We start from the raw sequence: 25,503 nt of genomic DNA, 5'->3' as shown, positions 1-25,503 counted from the left end.
GCCCTCTCTGAAGAGGATAAGAGTTTTCTAGAAAGCTTTTCTAGAAAGCGACATCACCAATGATGAAATAGCCCAGGCAATCAGGAACCTCCGGTCGGGGAAGGGGTTAGGCCCCAATGGACTGCCGATCAAACTTTATAAACTACGTTCAGATAAAATAGCCCCGCATCTACAAGCCATGTTTGAAGAGAGTAGGAGGGTGAGGTCACTCTAGCAGGACCAGCGTCTTGCGTCACTGGTCGTGATACATAAATAGGGTAAACCTAGAAATAAATGTGCCTCCTACAGACCCATCTCCCATTTTAATGCAGAACCTAAAATCCTTGCCAAACTCTTTGCCACTCGTTTGACTCGGGTGATAAGTACTCTGGTGCACCCTGATCAATCGGGCTTTATGCCCCACCAAAACATGGCCCTAAATATGCAGAGGGTGCATGGAGTGTTGGGAAGGGTTGACACCATTAAAGAGGTGGCTGTGATTGTGTGCTCAGATGTCTCTATGGCTGTTCTCACCAAAATGGGGTTTGGGCCCGTCTTCACAGCATGGGTTAGACTCCTTGACTCAGAGCCATTGGCGCAGGTAGTGGTCAACAATAAATGATTGGGCTCATTCAAACTGAGTTGTGGTACCCGTCAGGAGTGTTCGCTGTCGCCCCTGCTATTTGCTCTCTCCCTGGAGCCACTGGCGACCTGGATTCATAGGGAACCAGTGACACGGGGGCTACGGTGGTCAGCAGATTTGGAGGACCACATCTCGCTCTATGCAGATGATATACTCCTCTACCTAGCCTCCCCCAAAATGTCTCTAAGATGTGTACTAGACATTTTCACGACCTTTGGTAAATACTCTGGAGACTCGATTAATTGGAGCAAGTCTCTCATACATATCCTAGGAGGCGATTCTCCTGCTCTACCCTGAGACTGCCCAATGCAAACAGTGAGGTATGGCTTTCGCTACCTTGGGATCTTTGTCATTGCAGACTCTAAGCTCCGTTATGAGAGAAACCTGCTCCCGCCCGAGCTGAGGTGAGATATCGCCAGTTGGAAGGCACTCCCGCTCTCATTGCTGGGCAGACCAGCTCTATTCAAAATTATGTCCCTGCCCCGTTTCCTATATTCCCTGCAAAATTACCCCGATCTGGTCCCTGGAGATACTTTAAGGAAACTGAATGCTTGCAGAGGGAGTTGCTATGGGATGGGAGGCCCCGAATAGCTCTTAACAAATTGGTCTTAAACTGGTATGACGGTGGCATAAGCCTTGCCGCTATTAATCAGGGCACCTACCGAAGACCAGATGATCCAGGATTTCCCATGGCCCTGTTTTCAAACCCCAAGAAATTCCTTTCAACTGGTCCAACCAAACACTCTGTCCAGGTTTGGCATGCAGCTAGTAAAAGTTGAGGTTGGGACTGGAAGCTCACATTGCCAACTCCTTTGCGGGACACGGAACAACTGGGCAACTTGCGTTCCTCAAAAGGATTTGACAAATGTAATCTCATTGGTATGTCCCGGATAGTTGACCTCTGGTTGAAAGGTGATATGATTGCGTTTGACACTCTCAAACCACAATACGAGCTCTCCGGCTCTGAGTTTTTCCATTATCTGCAGATCCATCATGCTCTTTTAACAACCCTACTGAAGGGCTCCTCCCCTCCTTAGTCTTCACTGCTAGAAGACAGATTACTCAGCGGGTACCTTCCACAGAAAGCAATTTTGTTAACTTATAAAAAATTGATTAATAATACCCCGGACACCCTTGAACGACTACGTGAGTGTTGGGAAAGAGATGGCCTTGAGCTTGACGACCAGGAATGGCGAGAGGCAGTGGCAATTTCCGCTTGGCTACAACTGGTCAAACTTAAAATATAGAACGTACGCCACTGGGCCCCACCTGGTTCATATGAGGAGGGGGTAGGGGCGAGATTTTAAAAGACACTGGGATCGGGTGGGCACTTTCCTACACATACTTTGGGAGTGTGAATAGATCCAGGAGTACTGGCGGGGGTGACACAGTTCATGCAGGAAGTACTGCACAAAGACATAGTCCCGGAGGTTAAAAGGTGTCTCCTTAATGTTTGGGAACCCACTGATTTAACTGGTATGGAGAGGCTCTGTGCTACTCTGGGTGCAATGGTAGCCAAACGTGATATAGCACAAATGCGGGAGGCGGGAACATTACCGACTCTGGACACCTGGAGGAAGAACTTAGATTGGTGTCTGTTCAGGGAGAAAACGGTCTACGTGGCATGGGGATGTCCTAAGAAGTGGTTCTCTGTATGGTGTAAGTGGAATGTCTATTGCGAGATATATGTGTAGCCCCTGTGGTCCCCTCAGAGGATGAACCTCTGTCTCATTGAAGCCCATTCGGGCGCTCAATATGTGTCCCAGCTATCTATGATGTCTAAATTTACTTGCCATGTGAATTGATACCATGTCAGTGCATGCTGCTTTGCCAAATGTCAATGTTTATGTTTAATAAAAAGAAATCTAAATAAAAAGCCTTGGATTCGTACTAGGCAATAAGATGCTGATTGGAAAATGTTTCTCTCTGGTTTGCTAGATCCCTGAAATGAATACTCTCCATGAGAGTTTGTGTAGAGTGCGTATGAAAAGTATACTTCTGTTGCAGACTCACACGCAATTAAGATGCAGCAACTGCTTCTCGATTAACACCTTCACTGTCCTAGAGACAACACCAATAAAATACAGTCCAATACGTATTCAGACAGATATTGCCTGGTATTTGTATACAAATAGTCTAAGCCTCTTTATCCCACTCTCCTTCTACATTGATTCAAAGTAAAAGATGGGCCACAGCAACTTCATTAAAATGTATTTCAAAACCAAGGATTCACTTTCCTAGGTTGTATAGATATTGATTATAAGTATGCTTATTGATGTTGCATTCGGAGGAATTTTTAGAAATTTGTAGATACTGTCCAAATGACCAATGGAGGAAATAATACTTGTAATTTGTCATTTGATGTGTCTGCTGTCTGTGGAACTGATATGGCTAGTTAATATACATGTAAACTGAATAATTTTACAATTTACTAACAGAAATGTCAGAAAACAAATCAGTTTTGTATTCAAGTGCTTTATGTGGGGTTTTAGGGTACCGAATGAAGATATGAAAATAGGTACTTTACAATCAGTTTGCTACTCCAGAAGTGTTGTTTCTATATACAAAGTGATGATTTTTAAAACATTTTCCTCATACGTTGCATGTACATGCAGTTGCTGTTTGTCTCGTCTCTGATCAAACAAATATATTTCCGAAATATTATAAAAAGTAAAAACAAATAGCTCTAAATGATTGCTGCTACCAACATAATTGTCATCAGAGTTTATATTGTCTTCATAGTTTGCAAGTGTTTTCTCCACTTCTAGTCAAGCCCCTCTTTGCTGCCTTAGTATTATGAAACATTCTCATCCCCTGTAAAATGAAGAATTATATGTAAAAGTTTAAATATCAGGTGGCCATGTTTAATATTTTACTTCAGTGTATTTTCATTGCGGGTGCATTTTTAGGTACTATTTAATGGCAGTCCCTGCATAGTAAATCCAATCATCAAATTTAAGACCAAATGTAAACAGACCTTATCTCCACTATTGTTAGAAATGGGGGTCTCTAGTTGGCAATGGATGGCGCCACTGTCCAAATAGAGACCCTTCTTCCTAAGTCAGGGCAAGTGGGCTACCCCCTTTGACAACCCCTGTACAACCCTGTGGTAATGTAGCACGAGCAGTTAGGCCTATCTCCGAGACAGTGTGTAAAGCATTGATGACCATGTACAATAAGGTAGCAATGACACCACAAAAGGACACAACTCGGGTAGTTAAAGAAAAATAATATCTTAATCTAACTCTCAAAGCGTTTCAACAACTACAATTCACGTCAACCTGTAGGGACTCAAAAAGACAATAACGTATTCACCAATGCGTGACACTGGCTGAGTTCTGGGGCCTACGGGTTGGGGCCTACTCAACTCAAGCCTACTCAACCCGTTGCGCACCAGATACCGGTTGTTGAAAGTGGACACAGCACGCAGCTTCTCGCAGAAGCGGAGACCGTGACAGGGGACTCCCAGCTACCCCAAGTCTTGGAGGCCGAGGCCCGCAGCCTGCACCCACAATGATTTGGGCACTCGGGAACAGGCGGGCAATCAGCGGCAGCAGCATTCGGCTGAGGTGGCCCAGGCTGGTGGTGGCGCTTATTCTCGTTGTGCAGCTCTGTGATGGGCTCACAGTGGCAGCAGCTCTCTCGTAGCTACGGCGGCCCACAGGACGATAGCGACAATCCTCGACAAGGGAGGACAAGGTGCGGGCGCACAGCGGCAGCAGCTCTCTCTCGGCTGCGGCGGCCCACAAGACAAATCCCAAGGATGCAAAGTTTCTAAAGGTACGGGTGCTCAGCGGCCACAGCTCTCTCTTAGCTGCGGCGGCCCATGGGACAATTCAGGATAATGCAAAGTTGCAAAGGGTGCGGGCACTCAGCGGCTACAGCTCTCTCTTGGCTGCAGCGGCCCAGGGAACAAACCAAGATGATGCAAAATAGCAAAGGGTGCGGGCTCTCAGAGGCTACAACTCTCTTCTTGGCTGCAGCTGCCCACAGACCAAATCATGATGATGCCAAGTAGCAAAGGGTGTGGGCACTAAGTAACTACAGCTCTCTCTTGGCTGCAGCGGCTCACGGGACAAATCACAAGAATGCCAAGCAGCAAAGGGAACGTGCACTCTGCGGCTACAGCTCTCTTCTTGGCTGCAGCGGCCCACAAAACAAATCACGATGATGCCAAGTAGCAAAGGGTGGGGGCACTCAGTGACTACAGCTCTCTCTTGGCTGCAGCGGCCCACAGGACAAAGGATGATCTCGGACCGGCTGGCACAACGGTGAACGCTCAGCAGCTACAACTGTCTCTCAGTTGCAGCGGTCCACACAGGTACAGCGAAGGGCTTGAAAGTGCAGATTCCGGTGGGCTCTCAGCGGTGGCAGCTCTCTATCAGCGGTGGCGGCCCACACAGATCCAGCGGAAGAGTTGAAGGTGCAGACTTAGGCGGGCTCTCAGCGGTGGCAGCTCTCTCTTAGCTGCAGCGCCCGCTCAGGGTTAGCAAAAGATTCAAAGGTTTAGGTTTAGGTAGGCTCTCAATGGCGGCAGCTCTCTCTTAGCTCCAACGGCCTGCTGGGGTTTAGCAAAAGATTTGAAGGTGCCCAGTCTGCGGTCCTCACAGTAGAACTAGAGGCTCTGGATAATCCAACAAGTAGGAATGATATCCTGACCGTTGTTAAACTGCTTTTAAGAGAGACAATCCCAACGTTTGGATTTCCAGTCTTTTTAGAAACAGATAGAGGAACCCATTTTAATAGTGAAATAATTTGGATGATTTGTGCAGAATTACAAATTGAGCAAAAGCTGCATTGTGCCTATCGAGCAGAACATCTGGAGTGGTCGAGCAAATCAAGGGAACTATTAAATCCAGACTATCAAAAGTGTGTGAGTCTACAACACTGAAATGGCCAGACGCTTTCCCCTTGATTTTCATGAGTCTTAGAAGCATTCCTGATAAAAAAAAGACTGGATTGAGTCCTCATGAAATATTGATGGGGAGAGTTATGAGACAAGAAATTGTACCAGCAAACAAACTGATGAATATTACTGATGATCTAGGGCCAGATGTAGGTAGGCCAATACCGGTCGGTAACGGCCGAATTTACCGAATTTCGGCCGTTACCGACTGGTATTGGCCGTTTGGGATGTAGGGGACAGAAAAACATCCGAATCGGTAATTTTACCAAATCAGTAAAGTTACCGATTCTTAAATCATACCGAATCGGAAAATATACCGAATCGGTAATTTTACAGAATCGGTAAAGTTACCGAATCGGTAAAGTTACCGAATCGGAAAATATCGCTGAAAAGTCAGCGATATTCATGCATTACCGAGCAAATGCTCTTAGCCATGTTATCCACCTCCCATTGGATAACATGGCTAAGAACTACTCAGGGCAGGTATTAGCTTTTGGAGATATTCGCGCTTAGCGCGAATATTTCCAAAAGTTGGTAATAGGAGATAGCGATGTTAGGGACTGTTTCCAGTCGCTAACATCTTGGCACGCCCACTTTGCATGTCATTAGTGATAAATATCACTGACATGCAAAGTGGGGCCCAAGATGGTCGCTATCTCCTACTAGCTGTCGCTAACTGGTGTTAGCGACAGCTAGGTAATAGGGAGATAATTTTATCTCCGCTTTCTTGGCTTTTAAAGCCAAAAAAGCTGAGATAAACCCCCTTGATAATATGCCCCCCTATATTTACTGCAGAGGCGGGAGTCGCACAGGTCAGAGGTTTTGATTAAAGGGGCGTTGTAATCGCAGAACGGCAAAGCTGTTATAGCCAGTTTAATGCCTCGGGACACTGAAAGTCGCCTTGTCTTCTAATGTGCTTCATCAGCGTGCTACAAAATAAAAAGGACTATACAACGTGTTGGTCGTAATCCCAGAAAAGTGAAAATCTGTGTGGCAACATTTTAGAGCCAATTCGCAGTACTCGTCCACATTGATTTTTGATGATTGCACCTCGGTTATTATCAAGATCCATAACCGTACTGCTGTAAGTGATGTGCAAACCAGGCAGCTTAAAGAAAGCTCTTCTTGGGCATCATAAACATATTTTACAAGACACTCTGTGGTTCCCACAGTGCTGTTCACTTGAAGTCCGAAAACGGAGGGAGAGTCAGTCTGAGGAAATAAAGATCCAGCGAGGGCAGCCAGTCCCTCGCTGGATGAAGAGCGTATTTTCAATGGAACGCTATTTGTTCATATACAAGTGCTGCAGGAAACCTTTCGAAACTGAAGTATTTTATAGGTTATTGAAAACAGAGGCCAAGATTTCATTTGGACATGAGTGATAATATATTTTAATTGGCGTTTTTGTTGCTTTTTTATTTTTGTTGTGTTTTTTTTTTATAACCTAGGAAGGCACACTAATAAACAGGGTATTTTTTGTTTCAGGCCATAGGGTTTTTTGGTCTCGCCTACCGGCATGAGCTTAGATGACACCGAAAATCTAGGGTGGGACAAGTTTAGGTTTGCGTTGTTAGTACTGAGACAACCGAAATTGCTGGTAGCCTTTTTGCTGCAAAAACTTTAAATATGAAAAAACTGTGGGCATTGAGTTAAAGAGGAAAGGTGAAATTATCCTCTGTTTAAAAGAGTGATAGTTTATAATTATGCCTGCTGACATTCTGAAGGCACTGCTGGCAAAACATGACACTACCTGAGATCTCACATCACTGACAGTGGTTTAGCAGAGGAAGAGCCTAAGAGCCTGTGAGCAGCGATAAGATGCTTCTGGCTGAAGTTCTTACCACTGAATTCCTACAGCACCAAGATTCTACTAAGATGAGCTGACAGCACATGGAATCTTAAAATGCTAAAATAAAATCTTGTTTTATGGGCAGTGTGGAAAGACAAGAATTCCGCAATGCCCTTTTGTTTTTAAATGTAATTTTGAGTCATTCATAAGAGCAACTCCTAAACTCGTGGAAACTACACACTTGACTTGCAGTAAGAAACATTGCTTAACTATTTCTTTCACGTTTCAATGTTTTATAGAACACAAAGTAAGGAGGCCTCTTATGGACATCCTCTCGTCAGGCTAACCTGATTATAATCTTCTTTGATCGCTGCATGTGATCTGTGTAAGGAATATGCGCTGCAGATCATCTATTTGCTTATATAATACTCTTTGCTAAGGTTTACCTCGTCCGGATGTAAAGGGGGAGCTCATCACGTTGCGACAGTGACATCGGCGAACATTGCCTACCGATATCTATTGCCTTCCTCCCTGCTTATGGGTTTCAGGGAATGAGGGGGCATATTATCAAGGGGGTTTATCTCCGCTTTTTTGGCTTTAAAAGCCAAGAAAGCGGAGATAAAATTATCTCCCTATTACCTAGCTGTCGCTAACACCAGTTAGCGACAGCTAGTAGGAGATAGCGACCATCTTGGGCCCCACTTTGCATGTCAGTGATATTTATCACTAATGACATGCAAAGTGGGCGTGCCAAGATGTTAGCGACTGAAAACAGTCGCTAACATCGCTATCTCCTATTACCAACTTTTGGAGATATTCGCGCTAAGCGCGAATATCTCCAAAAGCTAACACCTGCCCTGAGCAGTTCTTAGCCATGTTATCCAATGGGAGGTGGATAACATGGCTAAGAGCATTAGCTCGGTAATGCATGAATATCGCTGATTTTTCAGCGATATTCATGCATTGCGGCAATTTTTATCGCATTTGCGGTAAACCTTGGTAATACCAAGGTTTATTTGCGGTAAAAATCGCCGCAGCTCAGCAGTAAATTTTTGTTTCTAACCAAGCAATAGCAATAATTATCGCTATTGCTTGGTAATATGCCCCGTTATTCGTTAATGAGAGCCACGTCTGACTGAGCCAGCAGCTCTTCCTCCTGTTTCAAATGTATTGTTTTGTTTTACAGTTAGAAGGCGTGTTTGCATAACCATAACCCTCGCTTGAGAAACTTTTGCCTTGGCAGCGCCCTTCTCTTCCTCATCCTGACTAGCCTTTGTTTTGTGTGGTGTCTGCAGGTAAGGCTTCTTGCAGCCTCTGGTCACCTAATTTGTACATATTATTTACTGCTGAGCAAAGGCGTGTGCGCGCACACTGATTTATTGTGCACAACTTTGTGAAGTACAGGTTCTTTAATGGAAATCTTATTTTTACACTAGAAATGTACACATGTATCCGTTTCTTTATGGGCTTTAGGTTCTTTGTAGTTTTGCTTCTCTGAGTCAAATATTGCACAGCAGATCTCTGTACCTACAGGGATATCTCAAAAGCAAACGCATAGATAAAAGACATTGTCATTTACAATGCCAATAGCTTTAACTCTTCTATCTACCCCATCACTCTCCTTCTGGGTCTTAACCTCCATTTTCTGTCATTTCCCTCCCATTTCAATCTCTCCCCTTCATTCTCCTTCTGTGTCTTTCCTCCGTTTTTCACTCGTTTTTGCCCTCATCTCAATCTCCCCCTTTCACTCTCCTTCTGTGTTTTTTCTCAGTTTTTCATCACTTTTGCCCTAATCTCAATCTCCCCCTTTCACTCTCCTGTGTCCTCTGTGTCTTTCCTCCACTCTTTCTTGCACGTTTGCTGCCTTATTTGCACCTTTCTCCCATTTTGCCTTTTTCCTTTTGCCTTTTCTAGCCCGTTTTTCCCCGCCGTTGCTGCCCCCGCAACACTTCCCCCCCAGCACGACCAGTGCGACTGGCCCAACCCAGCTCCCCTCCCCGCTCCCAGCTGTCCAGCCCTCCTCGACCTCTAACTAATGGTGGACACTACGCGGCCGGGGCGCCAAAGGCAAGCCCGTCTGCGCCCGTCAGCGACCCGACTGCGACCAGGGCCAGGAACCCTGGATATCTGCGCTAAGACCCAGGGGCACTCCACACTCTCAACCCAGGCTGCAACAACAACTGCAGGCTAGCATCACCATCCAACACCCAGGGACCCTTCAGTTGTCACCGCTGCTGGCACACCTGCAGCACCGCCAAGACCACTGACCCAGCGCAATCCGCCCGCAAGAACACAACTGAACCTAAGACCCTGCAATGCATCCTCCTCAATGTCCGATCCCTCCACAAACACGGCACCGAAATCTGGGACCTCCTCGACAGCACTACCCTGGACGTAACATTCTTTACCGAACCTGGACCAACACCACCTCGGGACCGGACATTGCCATCGCCATTCCCCATGGATACAGGATCTCCAGGACGGACCACCCCACCCGCTCTGGAGGAGGAATCAACATCATCCACAAATCCACCCTCCCCCTAAGCACACTTCCAGATGAGCCCACAGACTTGATGGAACACCTTCACTTCAAGATACTGGCCAGCCCTACCTCCACCCTCTGAGGAAAACTCATCTACCGGCCTCTTGGACCCTGCGGACTTTTCGCCAACTCCATCACGGACATATCTCCCCGCATGCCATCGCGTCCACCAACCACACCCTACTGGGAGAACTCAACTTCCACCTCGACAACCAACTGGACCCCTCCTGGACAACCTCCACAACATTGGACTCCGCCAGATCGTGACTGAACCCACACACTCAGCAGGACACACCCTCGACCCCCTCTTCGCAACAGGAAACTCCATCACCTTCAGCCACACCACCGAGCTCCCATTGACTGACCATTGATGTGTCCACTTCACCTTCAGAACACCCACCATCCACAGACACCAGCACCTGCTCCCACGAAGAAACTGGACCAGAATCACTGACGACCAGCTAACCTCATCACTCAGCAACTCCACCCCAACCATCGCGGACAACGCCAACACCGCAGACCGAGCCCTGCACAGATGGATCTCCGACAGCGCCAGCACCATAGACCCCCTCAAGAAAAACAACAACACCCACACCAAGAGATAGCAGTGTTCGGCACAGAGGCGTGGGTGTCAGTTTGGGTGTCAGCTGGTGCTTGCAAACCTGAGTGTGTAGGGGTGTTGGAGTCTAGTTTTTTGTCAGTGCCATCCATGGTGTGGTTTGGAGCTTAGGGAAGACTAAAGTATCAGGGGGGCTAGCTATGTGATTGAGGCTAGGCTCTACAGTTGGTGAGGCAGAATAGTGGTATATCGAATCCTTTAGTCAGTCAATGGCCTCAAGAGAGGAAGTGCCTACCAGATGTGTTGATGGCTGTGGGATTGATGACCCATCCAGCTTGTTTATGGGGAAATGCCTAAATTGGACAGAGTACCCGTTAGGCAGTTCGTGCTGGACTGTTCCCATGAGGCACAGGGTCAGACTGATTTGCATATGGCCCTGTCTGAACTTGGGTGGCCGAGTGGGCTAAAGAACGGTGATGGATTAAAGCCAGATTAGTTGACTGGGGGTGAGTGCTTGTATTGTCAACGCTCCGTCCATCATTTCCTTTGTTTTATCTTTGTTCGCCATAAGTTGGCAGGGTATGCTCAGACGTGAGTCCCTTGCTCACTTTGCCACTGGATTCAAGCAAGCCGGGTTGAAGACGGCTGAAATGCCAGAAACCGGTCCTCGGTAGCTTGTTTCCGGTCCAGGGAAGGCATGGCTTGGCAGTTCGGGCTGGACTGTTCCCATGAGGCACAGGGTCAGACTGATTTGCATATGGCCATGTCTGAACTGGGGTGGCAGAGTGGGCTAAAGAACAGTGATGGATTAAACTCAGATCAGTTGACTGGGGGTGAGTGCTTGTATTGTCAATGCTCCGTCCATCATTTCCTTTGGTTTTTCTTGATTTTCACATACATTTTTCTCTACTTTTCTAAACACGATTGAGTCTTGTTTTCGTTTTTTTATGGTGTTACTGTGTGTGTTTGTGTGTATGTTGCACAAGTACTTTACACATTGTCTCTTCAAATAAGCCTGCCTGCTCTTTGCCAAGCTACCAGAGAGTGAGCACAGGTGATCTTTTAGTGTGTATCTAGCTTACCTTGACTAGAGTGATAGTTCCTGTTTGGACAGGCTGCATAGCTCTGCCAACCAGAAACCACATTGCTAACAGTAGGCCACAACTTTCCATGAGAACAACAATCATGTAATGAGTTTAAATGATTTTTCAAAATGAAAAGCTTATACAGGAATTGAGAGCCTTGTTGTGTGAATGGGAGGTGGTGGTTGTTATGTTAAGGTGGTAGGGGGTGTTTAGGCTGGGGGTTAGGGTGACAGTTGTTAGGATGGGCAAAGTGGTTAGGATGCTGTTGGTCAGGTTAGAGGTGGTGGGGGTTAGAGCAGTGTGGTAGTGGTAGCTAGGATAGGGGGTGGTGGTAAGGATATGGTGGTGGTGGCTGTGGCGCTAAGGGTGGTGTTATGTTGGTGGTTGGCTAGTTAGGGTGGTGGTAGTTAGGGTGATGGTGGCAGTTAAGGTGGTGGTAGTTAGGGTGGTACTACAATGGTGTAGGTCGGTGGTAGGCTGGTGGGGTGTTAGTGGTTAGGGTGGGCATAGTGGTTAGAATGCTGGTAGTCGGGGTAGGGTGGAGGTGGTGGCGGCTAGAGTAGTGTGGTAGTGATGGCAAGGAGAGGGTGGTGGTGGTTAGGGTAGGGTGGTGGTGGTTAAGATAGGGTGGTGATGGGTAGGGTGGTGGTGATTAGAATAGTGTGGTGGTGGTTAGGGTGGTGGTGGTGCTGGTTAGGTTGGTGGTAGGGTGGTGGTAGGCTAGTAAGGGTGGTGGTGGTTAGGGTGATTGTGGTGGTTAGTGTAGTGGTAGCTAGGGTGGTACTTCAGTGGTGTCAGGGTGGTGGTTGAATGGTGGTGGTAGTGGCCAGGGTGGTAGTGATGGTTAGGGTAGGGTGGTGGTAGGTAGGAGGGGTGGAGGTGGTTAGGATGGTAGTGCGTAGGGTAGGTGGTGGTGCTGTAGTTAGCTTAGGATGGTGGTGAGTCGGTGGTAGTGGTTATGCTAGGGTGATTGTGGCAGTGGTAAGGGTGGTGTTAAGGGTTATTGGGCTGGTGAATAGGGTGTGGGTGTTGGTAAGGGTGGTGCTGGAAGTAGTGGTTAGTGCAGTGGGGGTTAGGGTGGTACTTAGGATCGTTGTAGGGTGTTGGTGGTGGTGGTAGAGTTCTGGAAGGATGGTGGGGGTAGGGATGTAGGGGTGTTGATGGTGGTAGTTTGGGTAGGGTGATGGTAGTGTTAGGTTGGTGTTAGGGTAGAAGAAGGGTGGTGGTGTAGTAGTGTGGTGGTGGTGGTAGGGTGGTGATCAGTGGTGGTGGTGGTAGAGTGGTGGTGGTGGTGCTAGGGTGATAGAGTGGTGTGGTTTATGGTAGTAGAAGGCTAGTAGTGGTGTGGTGGTGTGGTGGTGGTCGGTGATGATGGGGCTGGTAGGGTTGTAGTATATTGGTGGTGGTAGGGTAGTTGTTGTAGGGCGGTTCTAGTAGGGTGGTGGTAGGAGGGTTATGTGGTGGTGATATGGTGGGAGAGTGGTGGTGGCTGGTTGGTGTGCATGTGTGTGCCTTAGCGGGTGTGTGTGTGAGAGAGTTTCTTTACATGTTTATGGTCTGAGATATCCCTAAACAAATAGAATCCCAAAAACATTTTTCCAGGCAAAGGAAATATTGAAAAGGCAGACTAAAAGACAGTATAATTTGCAGACAAAGTTATTGGTTTGTAAAATTTGAATGATGAAATATGAAGCACCATGAGGTCCAGTTAATGACAGAAGTTCCAGAAAGAAGAATAAATAATAAAAAATTAGTTATATTTCAATAGATATGTATAACTTCCCCTCCTCTTAAATACATTGTGCCACCAGATATAGTGTCCCATCGGAAGATACACCCGGCTCACCACAAGGCCTACTCCACGGCTTAAAAATAGAAGTCCATGAGGTGGTTTTAGCCATTAAAGAGAGCCTTGGAAACAACGCACCAGGTCATGACGGCTTGCCCATAGACGTGATTAAGCATAGTCCAGATCTATGGGCACCAATCCTCCTCAATGTTTTTAACAGCCTCCCTACAGTCCCTATGCCCAACACTTGGGCCACCAGCATTATAGTCCCAATCTTTAAGAAAGGGGAGAGTTCGGACCCAGTGAACTACCGCCCGATTTCTCTTCTGGATAATACATAAACAATTTTGGGGCAAATAATATAAGTTGGGGTGGTAGAGTGGACTGAGGACACGGGCATGCTGGACCCGTGCCAGATGGGATTCAGGAGCGGGGTGGGGACTGTCGAGCAATGCTTGAACTTGAAACTGATCATCGATAAGTATAGCATTGCCCGATCATCCCCTATTTACCTTGCTTTTATGGATCTCTCATCCGCTTTTGACCTAGTGAACAGAACTAAACTATGGGCAATTCTTTTAAATTATGGACTGGATGAGGCTCCTGTTAATTTCTTGGCATATCTCCACACAGACCTCAAAGCGCAAGTCAGGATTGGGGCGGGTGGAGAAGTATCGGGACCCATTAAAATAGGCAGAGGGGTAAGACAGGGGTGCGTTTTAGCACCCCTGCTGTTCATCATCTACATTAATGGCCTGGCCAAGGCACTAAAACATGTGACTAGTGATGTACCTTTTATCCAGGGGCTTCCATTGCCAGTTTTATTATATGCCGACGATGCGGTCTTGATGGGAAGAACTCCCAACGCCCTTCGTCTATTGGTCAGAGGTTTTGTCCACTACATGGAGGGCTTAGACCTGCGCGTCAATTTTAAAAAATCTTTTATCATGCCATGCGGCACCGGGAAATGTAAACTCAACATGATACATATAGGGGCAGATAAATTAGAATCTGTTAGTTCATTTCCCTATCTTGGTTTGGTTTTCGCTGCGAACGGCTCATGGAGTGGGCATAAGGCCCACGCCATGAGCAAGTTCTCGAAAGCCAACAATTCCATTTTGAGTTTATCCCGACCTAAGAAAATAGGTGCAACTAGAGCTATCTTAAAAATTTTTAAGCTACAGTGCTTACCAGTAGCTACTTATGGGGCTGAGGTTTGGGGCGTGGGAAAAAACCCCGGGATCCAGTATGAAGAAGCTTGATTCTGCAGGAAAATCCTGGGTGCCCCAATCTCCTCTGCAGAATGGATCTGCCATGAGGAACTTAACCTCTCCTACGTATGTGACTTCATTAGGTCTAGACCAGCCCTTTTCTGGTTAAGGATCTGGAGAAATGATTCCGCAACCTTAACTCAAAATATAATAAAAGACTGTCTTAAATGTGATCATGGAATGTCAATTCCCTGGCTCGCGAATGTTTCAAAAGCATTGAGCGATGTGAACAGGGAACATCTTTTCTCCGATCCTAATAATATTGAAGCGAATGACAAAATTGAGGTCAAACAAGCACTGTATGCACTTTATAGTTCAGAACGAATGGAAAAAGAATTATTCAAATCAACTGTTGTGCTTTATCAGAAAAATGATTTAAGTAGGAATAATCTTGCACAATACCTCACTTTACCCATGACGAACTGGGAAAGATCATTACTGTTCCGATTAAGGGCAGGTTCTATAAAAGCTTTATTGGGATTTCCCCTGGGCTACCACCATACAAATGATTATAACCCATGCCCATGTGATGGTATTAGTAAACAGAATGATTTGCACTTTCTATTCTTCTGCAGATTTTATTTAAAATATATTAACTGTTTTTTAACTCCGTATTTTAGAAAACACAGACCCCTTTCATTAGGGGAATCTTATTCAATGTTATTGTCCCTGGATACAGATGAATTAATTTTCTGCACTAGCACTTTTTTGAGAACTATAATATGTGCACGTAAAACTATGCAAAGCCCTTCTTAAATTGTTTACTTGCCTCATGAGAAATGCTTCAGTTTTTAACTTATGATTCTATACTTGTTTTTATTATACAAATGAATGTTTTTACTGTGTACTTTTATGAATTTTATGAAATTCGAATAAAGGTCTTTTGAATTGAATTGAATAGTGTCCTGTTTTTTTATCCACCTCAGTGACACCAGCGGCATTGATCTCATTCCAAATTTGCCTGGCCAGCCTAACCCCCAGCCTGCATCAACCCACTTGCAACATGCATCAGCAGCACGTTGCATTGTGGGACTTGTAGTCTTGCAGGTACCTTTTCAATGATCACCTCCTCATTCGTGGAGACAAGGTGCTGAATATTTCAAAGACAGTTCTGTCTCAAAGGTCCACACATGATATGTACCCACTTTGCAGCCTCAGGCAGGAGTACATGAATGACTTGGGAGTTGTGAAATCGTACCTATAGGTTGTTGTAGGACTGTCACAGCAGCCTCAGGGACACATAGTCACATTAAATGTTCCTCTTCTGTCTAATCCTAACACTGGCAATATTACATTAAGTGCAAGCTTGACTGCCACAAATCTCACATGGTCTGCTTGTTTTAATCAAACTGGAATTAGCTGGAGTAGGGTCACCTCAGAGACTTATCTGACAGCCGTTTTCATACAACACAGAGAGGGGGGAGGGTAGAAGGGGGGAAAGCAATGACATGGAATGAGACAGGGAGACAGCCTGCAAACACATACACTCTTATGAAATGATAAAAAGAGAACCCCAAAAAGTTCACGAGCAGTGGAAGGACACTAGGCTCCACAACAAAGCAGTACAAGGGGCAAGCCTCAGGGGAGAGACAAACACACGAAGAGGAAGTGAAGCTGGCACATGATAACCAAAGAGAAGTAAGGAAATTAGAGTGATGATGAAGCCAACCAACTGTAAGCACTGGACAGGCTCTAAGACCCTTATAGGCAAACAAAACATCTCTCTCAATCGACAGGGCATGCACTCCAACGTGCTTCCCCAGGATTTTACAGAGGGTGGTAAATCACGTCCTCTGCACTCCAGTAGTGCTGGGAATATGACTTATAAATGCTAACCACCAGAGGGGAGAAGACCCATGTGTACTCATATCGGAAAACATCTTGTAGTGAAGACCAATGCCTGCCTGTACACATTGCTATGTTAGCATAACCGCATTAGAAGTTTAAACGCCATTGTGCAACTTTGCCGCTTTTGCACATGACATATATCTGTTGTTGTAAGTTAACTTGATTGATTTTCTTCATATGAGAACTGTCTGCTTTGCACATCTCTAGACTTACACGGCAGCCTCTGTCTGTACTGCTTGTGCTCACAGCGTCAAGGTAAAATAACAATGTATGCTGTTGATACAATGTGATCAGACCACGCTCTAGACATAATATGCATCCAGCTGCAAGAAGCTGAAATTCGAGTGCCTTTAATAATACACTGCATGCAGGTTTGCAGGCACTTGGAGAAAAACCTTTCCTTCTACAAGAGAGCTGGATGATCCTTTGATGTGGTTCACCTAAGCTGATCTTTGAGGTATGGGGTTCCCCGTTGAAACTTAGAGACCTTCTATTATTATGAAACTTAGCTTTGAGCAAAGGGAGGGTGGTACACAAGGTGCTATATGACTTGTTTTTACTATCAGTATAATATGACCTCTCCCTTTGTGTTTTATGGAATTGTAACAATGATGATTGTATTATTTCTAATCATATGCCTGCTTATGTTAGCCAAAATACTGCATCTTAGAGCACGTCGTTGAAATAAATATTTTAAACTTTATAGTGTCTCTACTTACTCACGTTGTGGACTTATATGAGAAATACAAACGAAAGAGTGTTCTTGATACCCACCAATCCTGAGAGTATTCTAAGTCGCTTGTTCTGGTTTGTCTAATCATTGATAACTTCGCGGTAGGACGGAGAGCGAATGAGAAACTGATGCTTTTCGGATAGGGGTTCTGGGTACTGAGGTGAGTTTCTGGTACACCACAAGTCAATGAGGCCCTGGTTTCCCTCGCACAGTTCTGGGCACACACAGAATCCCCGCAACAATCTGGATAGGGCAACCCCTCAATCATGAAGGAAGTGCACCTCTAGCCAATAACCTGAAATCAAATAGTTCCCGTCTCAGCACCATACGTTTTTTAAATTATCTGGAAGTGACTCTTTTGATTTGACAATGATCTTAAGAGAGCATCAGCCCACTCTACTGCTTTATGTGAATGAGACAAGTGATTTTCACACACAGAAAGGCAGGCAGATTCAATGGTCAGTCATGAAACATTTAACTGAAATCCCTGCTTACTGATTAACAGGTCATGACTTTTCTTTATTTCCGTAAAAATATGTGCAAGTCAACCTTAAAAAACTCCAAAACACAGTTATTAAAAGAAAAAAAGCGAAATAAAAGTTCTGTCTATTTCAATATCTTGTAACATTTAAGAAAGTTTACAAAACAAAATTGATTAACTATGCAGAAGAGCATATACTTACAGTTTTGGTTTACTGGGTAGAGGTGGGGGCTCCTTAAAATTTGATGATTCTCCCAACATCGTCGAAGGTTTTTTATTTATTTCTTGGGCACTGTTTGGATAAATCTCATTTGAAGTCAGTGTTCCCTCTTCCGATGAACCTTCAGTTCCCATATCATCATCAGGAAGTTTAAAATGCACACGCAGTCCTAATTTAGAACTTGGTCTGGGTTCGTTGTGGTTGACAAGAACTCCTTCTAGCTTTAATTTTGAGGGTGGCTCGCGGAGGGAATGTGCAGGAATTGATGTAACAGGGCCAGGTCGGGATTGTAATTGCTGATGCTTAAAAGCAGGAACATGTATTTCACTCACGTTAGCTTCACGCCTGAAGTCCTCAGACCCTAAAATAAACAATGCAATTCTTACTTAAGGATTAATTTACTGGTAACTACAAATACATTGAGTATGACAGCTTTTGTAGCTATCAATTAATAGTAGATGCGCAAACAGTAAGTAGGTAAATGTTCTTGACTGGAAACCAAAAAACATCCCTATTGCATCAAGGGAGCATAGCCAGTGAATCGGACACTCTGCAAAGCTGCTTGGGATTTGAGCCGCCTTAGACAAGCAAATATTTTTTTTTTTAAGTGACCACAATGCTTTATTTTCAGTCTGCACCATTCATGGCAAACATATTATGTTCCTCATTTACTCTAAGGAGCTTCGTTTCACTCTTCTTCAGCAAATTATTTATTTGGCTAAAGAACTTACGGCCAATGGCTTGAGACATTATCAATCACTCCTTGGATTATACCACATGAGTCTTTTAGCCTCACCTTCTTACTTTATTTTGGTTGTTTGAATGTATTCTTCCACCTCCACTGGAAAGCGTGAAAAGTACATGATGTCATTACACGTTTCATTCTTTGTGTCACCCATCCATTGACCAATCAAAGCAATTTTCCAATTGCTTTGCGCAGCAAATGCCATTTTTTAGTGTGAATTTCAGTGCTCAAAAGCGAGTTCTCAAATGGATTGGCTTTGCTAATGCTTAATACAACAGAACCAACAAGATGACCCATGTTCATTAAAAAATCTGTCTTTCATGAAACAAAATTTTGACCTATTTCCCTCAGTCAATTCAGAATCATAGGTAAAAAATGTATGGTTTTATTAACAAATAAAAAAGAACGCTGACAGAAGCAGAAAATTAATTAATACAAAACATAAGATGGGTGGGGGGGCTAGTGAGCCCGGCCGTAAAATGGCTGCACTCTGCTGAAGGTCTGCCGGCCAGAGGAAGTAATCTGATAATTAGCCAGCTTGATTGAGGATTCCCTTGCCCGACCCCGGGCCTAGACTGCAACCGCCATTTTGATTGCGGAGGTGTCTCGGCTGACTGGTGTCTCCTGTCTCCTGCTGTGCTGCCCCTAGTGCCCCCAGAGTGCGGCTGAGTCTGCCCAACTATTCACCTGGAGCCTTGGTGCGGTGTTGAGGCCTCCCTACGAGGCCTACTGTTTCACCTAGAGACTTCTGGTGAGTGTTTATTAGCACGTATGACTTATGGTGAGCTAGGGCAGCTGACCCCAACTGTTCTGTTGCCTGGGGGCTATACTTTACATTGTTCATGCTGTACTTCTTTTGGTATCAGGCTCAAAGCAACACCCTTTAATAGAACCAGTACTCCCTGTAGACATTGTTCCAGAGAACTGACTGGGGCCTTTTGTACTCTGCCTCATATAATACTGTAATCAATCTTCTGGCTATCACACTCAATTGGTGGAGTGCTCATCTTTGTGCCCCTGACTGAATTTAAAATGCCGGATTAACCTTTACTGACCTGCTGGTGCCCCCCATTACTTTCGGGTTTGGCAAAGGTCCGATGTCTTAAGGCTGTCAGCCTCTACATATTAGGAGTTGTATTGCACTGAAATTCTATGCACACATTAGATAGGCCTACAGCGTTGCTCCTTGTGGATTGGTCAACCTGGAGCTTGTGCCCCCTGCGGCTGACAGGTTGTGGCGGGGTCTGAATCTTACTCTGGACTCGGTTGGCGGCATACACATAACAGGAAGCTCCTTTCTTTGTATTTGTCAATCAGCTATTGATTGAAGTGATTGCACACCAGACCACTCTGTTCCCACTAGAGCTAGATCTTTCACAAGCAGGCTTGAGAATTTGAGAGGCCTTTATCCTGCGCTGATTGCACTACGTGGAGAAATAGGGAAAGGTGATATCAAATAATCCAAACTTTCTTTTGACAATAAACGCTGGACTGACACTATGGAGCAGCCAGCTGATGCACAAGGGGGTGCGTCTGACATTGGTAGTGCCACCCCAGATCAAGATATATGTTCCATGTTTCTGGATTTAAAACAGACAAGCACAATAACCGCCTGGACCAAGTGGAACACAGAACATCTGAAGCTGAGGAAGACCTTACCGTGGACAGGGAAAAACTCCTGCAAATGGAATGGGTACTAAAGGGGATATGGAAAAAGAATGAAGACCTGGAAGCTCAGTCAAGATGTAATAGTTTAAAAATCATTGCAGTTCCGGAGACAACTGAGATGGGAAAGATGGAGGTCTATGTAGAAAACATGCTTCGCACTCATTTTGGAAATGATCTTTTATACGTGCTCTCTATCGAGAAGGCACACAGATCATGTGGTCCTAGACCGCCGCCTCGGTTTGTTGCCCGCCACATCATTGCTAAATGATTGAATGACAGAGACCATGGCACAGTTTTACGCCTTGAAAGGGTGCTGGGCCGCTACGCATCAAAGGGGTCGAACTCTCCATGCTCCCAAACTTCACTATCACTGTTTAATCTGCATGTAGAGATTTTCTGCCTGTTAATAAGGCCCTGAAGTGCACAGGGGCCTAATACTCACTCCTCTACCTGCCAAGCTGTGGATCACTCACGCTGGTAAGACTCTCATCTTCACTGATCCAAAAAAAGCCACCAAGTTTGTCATGAGAATCCCTCTGAAACTGATGGAGTCCCCCAGAAATGATCAAGAGCAGCTCGCTGCAAATCTTAGTGAGACTGAGTAATCTACATCCTTTCTCCCACATACGCTGATCTCTCCGAAGATTAATGCCATCCAGAAAAGCTCTTCCCATGGTACTAGCTGACTGATAATGAGCGACCTATGCCGTCATCAACTCTTTGTTCGATGTTCTTCGCCAGCTGTCCGGGCGGGGGGTGGGGGATTTCGGGGGAAGGGGGACAGACACTTTCACATTTTTCGGCTTCCTGGCCAAGAAATTGTGAGGTACCCATCGAGATACACTCTACTCCTCCGGCCACCAAACTATATAAGGTTCGATAGGGTGCCAGACTCCTGGATTGCCCCTCTGGGATGTTTCCCCAAATGGTTTTCAGTCATTATGCTCTGGGCTATACAATTGGGTGGGTTTGGTGCATTTCGTCTGTTCGGGGGACCAAAGTGGGTAGTAGGGGGGGTTTCATTCATTGTGGTTTTTGTTTACAATGTTTTGGATGCTCTTTCTGCTTTTGCATCACTCAGCTTATGCTTTTTTCATCAAATGGCTTTAGGATGGATGATCACAGATGTTCCTTTTTTTAAATTCCTCCAACATGTGCTTTATAAGAGCTGTGAAATGAATGAATGAATGAAAAGGCATTTGTAGTGCGCAACTATGCCCAGTGGGCGTCAAGGCGCCTAAATGGAATGTCTAGGGACTTAACAATCGCAGAAAGGTGTGCTTGATTCTTGCGTAAATGCAAAGACTCTATTGATACCTGTTTTCAGAAAGAAATGTACTTCACAGATGGGACACTGGCACGTTTATGTTCTGGATGGGTTGGGGAAAAGCATGTAGCATGCTACTGAAATTATGGCAGAGGGGACCCAATACATATCAGGAAAGGGGCACCGTGGCACATGTGCAGCATTCTCTGTGACAAACAGGGCAGATTTGCACTCCTCGCCGACATACTACATTATCTACGGGTCAGACTCCTCTCAGTTTATGGTCTTAACTTAAGGGATCCTCAGTTTTTCACTTCGGTCTGGAGACTTTCTGCGTGTCTTGGCCCTGGTGCAACCCTATGTGGATGGGACTTCAACGTGGTTCTTGACCCCACGCTAGACAGATCAAGTGACTCTAGATGGCTCCATCGTGGGCTGCTGCTCAGCTACAACTGATTATGAATGATTTTGACCTAACTGATCTCTGGCGACAATCTGCCTTACAATCTCTGGCCAACATACCACTATTACAGGCCAATATGGGGGATCCATTGAGATCATGTCCTTGCCCGATTACAAAAAGGAATGCCTCAAACAGTTACAAGACCGCCAGTACCATACTCCTATTACTGAAGATCCCACTAGTCGATTACACAAACACATTATTTCAATGGTGGCCTCTGCTGCAATGGTGTGTGCCAAAGAATGAGGCAGATTTCTGATAAATAAACATCCAAGAATCCCTTATTTTTCACCCTTCCTAAAATTCACAAGGGTACTTTACCTCCACCTGGATGACCAATTGTGTCTGGCATTGGTTCTCTTTTAGAACCTCTTTTGAAGTTTTGCGATCACTTTCTAAAACCCTTGGTCAACAAAACCTCTTCTTTTGTGCAGGACACTAGGGACATACCGAACTTGAGTCAACTAACAATGACAGGATAGGGATCAATCTCCTGCTCGCATTTGTCATGGAAAACCTATGTACAAATATCCCTCAGATAGCTACTCTAGAAGTCATTGAAGATATTATGTGAATAATTGATTGGGTTTCACCCATTACAATAAATTTTATCATGGAGTGTGCCTCACTTGCACTGACGGAAAACTTTTTCCAATATGAGGATTGTGAGAAGTTAGCCTGGCACATGATGTCTGCTAGTTCTAATGGGCACCTTGCACCAGTCTAATCGACCCTTATTGATGGTGGTTGTAAGTCAACCTTATAGAAAACTATCCTAGGGGTAGCAGTGACAAGCAGTCTTCAGGCTAAGACTTCAGAGAGCGAATTAAGCTAGTTGTTATACCAATTGTAATCCCTTAAGTACCAAATGAAAGCACACCAAACAAGGTATATATCAAATATATATGTATTTATTCTAAACACAACCCCCTGCACTCTTTATGAGGTCAGAGTTAAAAGTACATTTCAAGGATCTCAATTAGCATACGATAAGTTGCACAGTATACGTTTTTCCCTACAGGCCTCACAAACCATATACTAAAATAGTGGTATAAGAACCACGTCTGGAATAGGAAGTAAGCCTAGGGCCTAGGGAATCGCTGGGGCTTCTAGGAACAGCCAAGGGTTAGGAAGTAGGAGGCCCACGGGAGACGCGTGCAGTGTCTAAACGCAGCCATGGGTTACCATTGACTTTCTTTGGGAAATAAACAAGTTACAAATTTACAGTTTAAGGACACTTCTAAATGTACTACGATGGAACCCTTTTTAGACTTAAACACTTTGAGGGCCAATACCCTCGAGACTACCAGAGTACCTCACCCACGGAAGCCGGGTGCATAGGTGTCTTTTGATGTCGGGTTTCGTCGTCGATTTCAATGGAGAGCTGCAAAGAAGTGTGCTGCATGCATCCAGAGGAAAAGTGTCCGGGTGGATCCAAGGGTGGATCGAAGATCTGAAGAACCTGAAAGCAAAAGGGACCGAGTCTGGGTCACTTGCCAGTGACCAGGAAGGCGATGGAAAGCTGCAAGCCGATGTCGGGTGATTTCAGGAGAAAAGGTGAAGTTTGTCTCTTCAGCCACAAGGTCCAGGAGATGTCAACGATGACCAGGAGCTGGATTCGAGCTGTCCCACAAAAGATATAGTTGACTGCGGTGTGGGTATCTGGCTTGGACCCAACAAGCCTTGGCAAACGCAACCCACGCAGGATGTCGAGATCAGCTTCGGTGCAGACCAGCAAGGTCTGTGAAACTTCTCTTTTGGGGTGAAGTTGGAGCAAACCTGGAGCAACCAGGAAAGCAAGTTAGATTCAAAGGAAAGTCTCCAGGGGGCTCACTAGCCAACAGACTAGGAACCGCAAAGACGTGACAAGCTGAAATGCAAAAGCGGGGCCCAAGGGACACTCGTGGAGTGTGGGCCTCTGAGCTTCAGTGCAAATGTTGCTTGGGGCTTGGGCTTCAAGCTCCCCAATGCACAACTTCGAGATACCTCATGAAGTGAGTGCAGCTTGCAAAATGCAGGATGTCCAGGAGTTCGGGTCCCACATCTCTCGTGTCCGCCACGGGTCTCAGCTTTGCTGTGAGTGAAGGTCGGGTCAGAGATGTCTGGAAGCCCATGTCCTGTGTCACAGATTCTTTGGGATCTGGTGGGAGCCTCGAAAATGCAGACTGGCAAAGTTGCTGTTGGTTTGAACAGGGTGGTCACTCCTTGACCACAAGGGAGATGTCTTTCGTCATCCACTCGAAATGGAATGTCGAAGGTCCATGATTTAAGTTTCAGAGTTTTGTCAGGGTAATCTAAAGTCCTAGGGACTGGGTTCCTAGACTTATACTAGGCTTAGGGGCTGGACTACCTTTGAGGTCCCTCCTATGGGTGGACCTGAGAAGGGGGTGGTTACACCCCTTTCCCTTTGTCCAGTTTCGCGCCAGAGCTGGGGCAGAGTGCCCCAGCAACCGGTTTGAACTGGGAAATGCATGGAGCACCTTTTGTGCCCCAGGCAGTGTCTGAAAGCATTCACTGAATGCAGCCCTCCCTGCCCCAATACACAAAAGCCTGTCTAGGGAGGTGCCAGCACCTCCCTGGACAGGAAACCTATTGTTTCCCTGCTTGGAGGTTCGTCCAGAAGCAGGAGGGCAGACTTGTGTCTGTAGCAGCAGCATCCATTTTGTGATGCGAAGGCTCTGTTTAACTTTAACCGGGTTTACCAGTAACTACATGTCTTCTCCCTCTAGAAGGGTGGAATGCTACCCCCGCCGCCAGGACTGACGGGGGGTAGTATTCCAAAGTGTTTGACACCTTACACCACATGTTTTGATAAAGCCAAACCAAAGTTAGCATTAACCGCGAGGATTATAATGCACTTACGAGTATATGGTTCAGCTCAGCTAGGGCACCCTCTCACATACAACCAAGCACTCTACCTCCAGTATTGTCGAGGTCTGCCTTAGTAGTGGCTTATAGGTGTATATGTGTCTCTATAGGTATATAGATAGAATTATACTATATCTATGTAAGGGGTAATTACACCACCTTACCCAGGCTGTATGAACAGACCTGTGGTGTCAGTTTGGAAGGCAAACCAGGGGTGGCACAATACATGCTGCAGTCCCTGGTAGGCCTAGGGTGCACCTATGCCCTGGGTACCTAGGGTACACTATACAGGGGCTCACAAGGGTGACCCAGTAACCAATCTGGTATGTGCCTAAAGTGCATGTATCAATTTAGAGAGAGAACAGCTAGGCTGTGGACCTGATTAGCAGGGTCACCGCCAGACTAAAGTTGAAAAAACAGAGAATCACAGCAAAAAGTGGGGTAACCATAGGAAGCAGACCCTACTCTCCTACAAGGATCAGTTGTTTCACCAAACCCAGGGGACTTGTATGGGCAGTACCTTTGCCCCAAGTCTGGTGTTTTAATATAGGTCTCATTTTGAATAGGAACACAGCTTGTACAACACCATCCCAATCATGAAAATATTCTAATTTGGCACCGCTACGCTGATGGCATTTTGATTTTGT

At 45.6% G+C, this 25,503-nt stretch overlaps 1 protein-coding gene across 1 annotated transcript in view; it reads right to left on the bottom strand.

The window, feature by feature from the left end:
• Positions 1 to 25,503, bottom strand: part of MYPN (myopalladin) — a 2,267,856-nt gene that overhangs the window by 1,177,754 nt on the left and 1,064,599 nt on the right. Inside the window, exon 10 of the mRNA XM_086922400.1 lies at positions 17,828 to 18,206. Within this exon, the coding sequence (XP_086778526.1) occupies positions 17,828 to 18,206 (379 nt within the window). The remainder of the gene's footprint in view (positions 1 to 17,827; positions 18,207 to 25,503) is intronic.

This window comes from Lissotriton vulgaris, chromosome 5, assembly GCF_964263255.1.
Source record: "Lissotriton vulgaris chromosome 5, aLisVul1.2, whole genome shotgun sequence".
NCBI lineage: Eukaryota > Metazoa > Chordata > Amphibia > Caudata > Salamandridae > Lissotriton > Lissotriton vulgaris.
The sequence above is the reverse complement of the archived record's forward strand: the minus strand, read 5'-3'. Positions and strand labels throughout refer to the sequence as shown.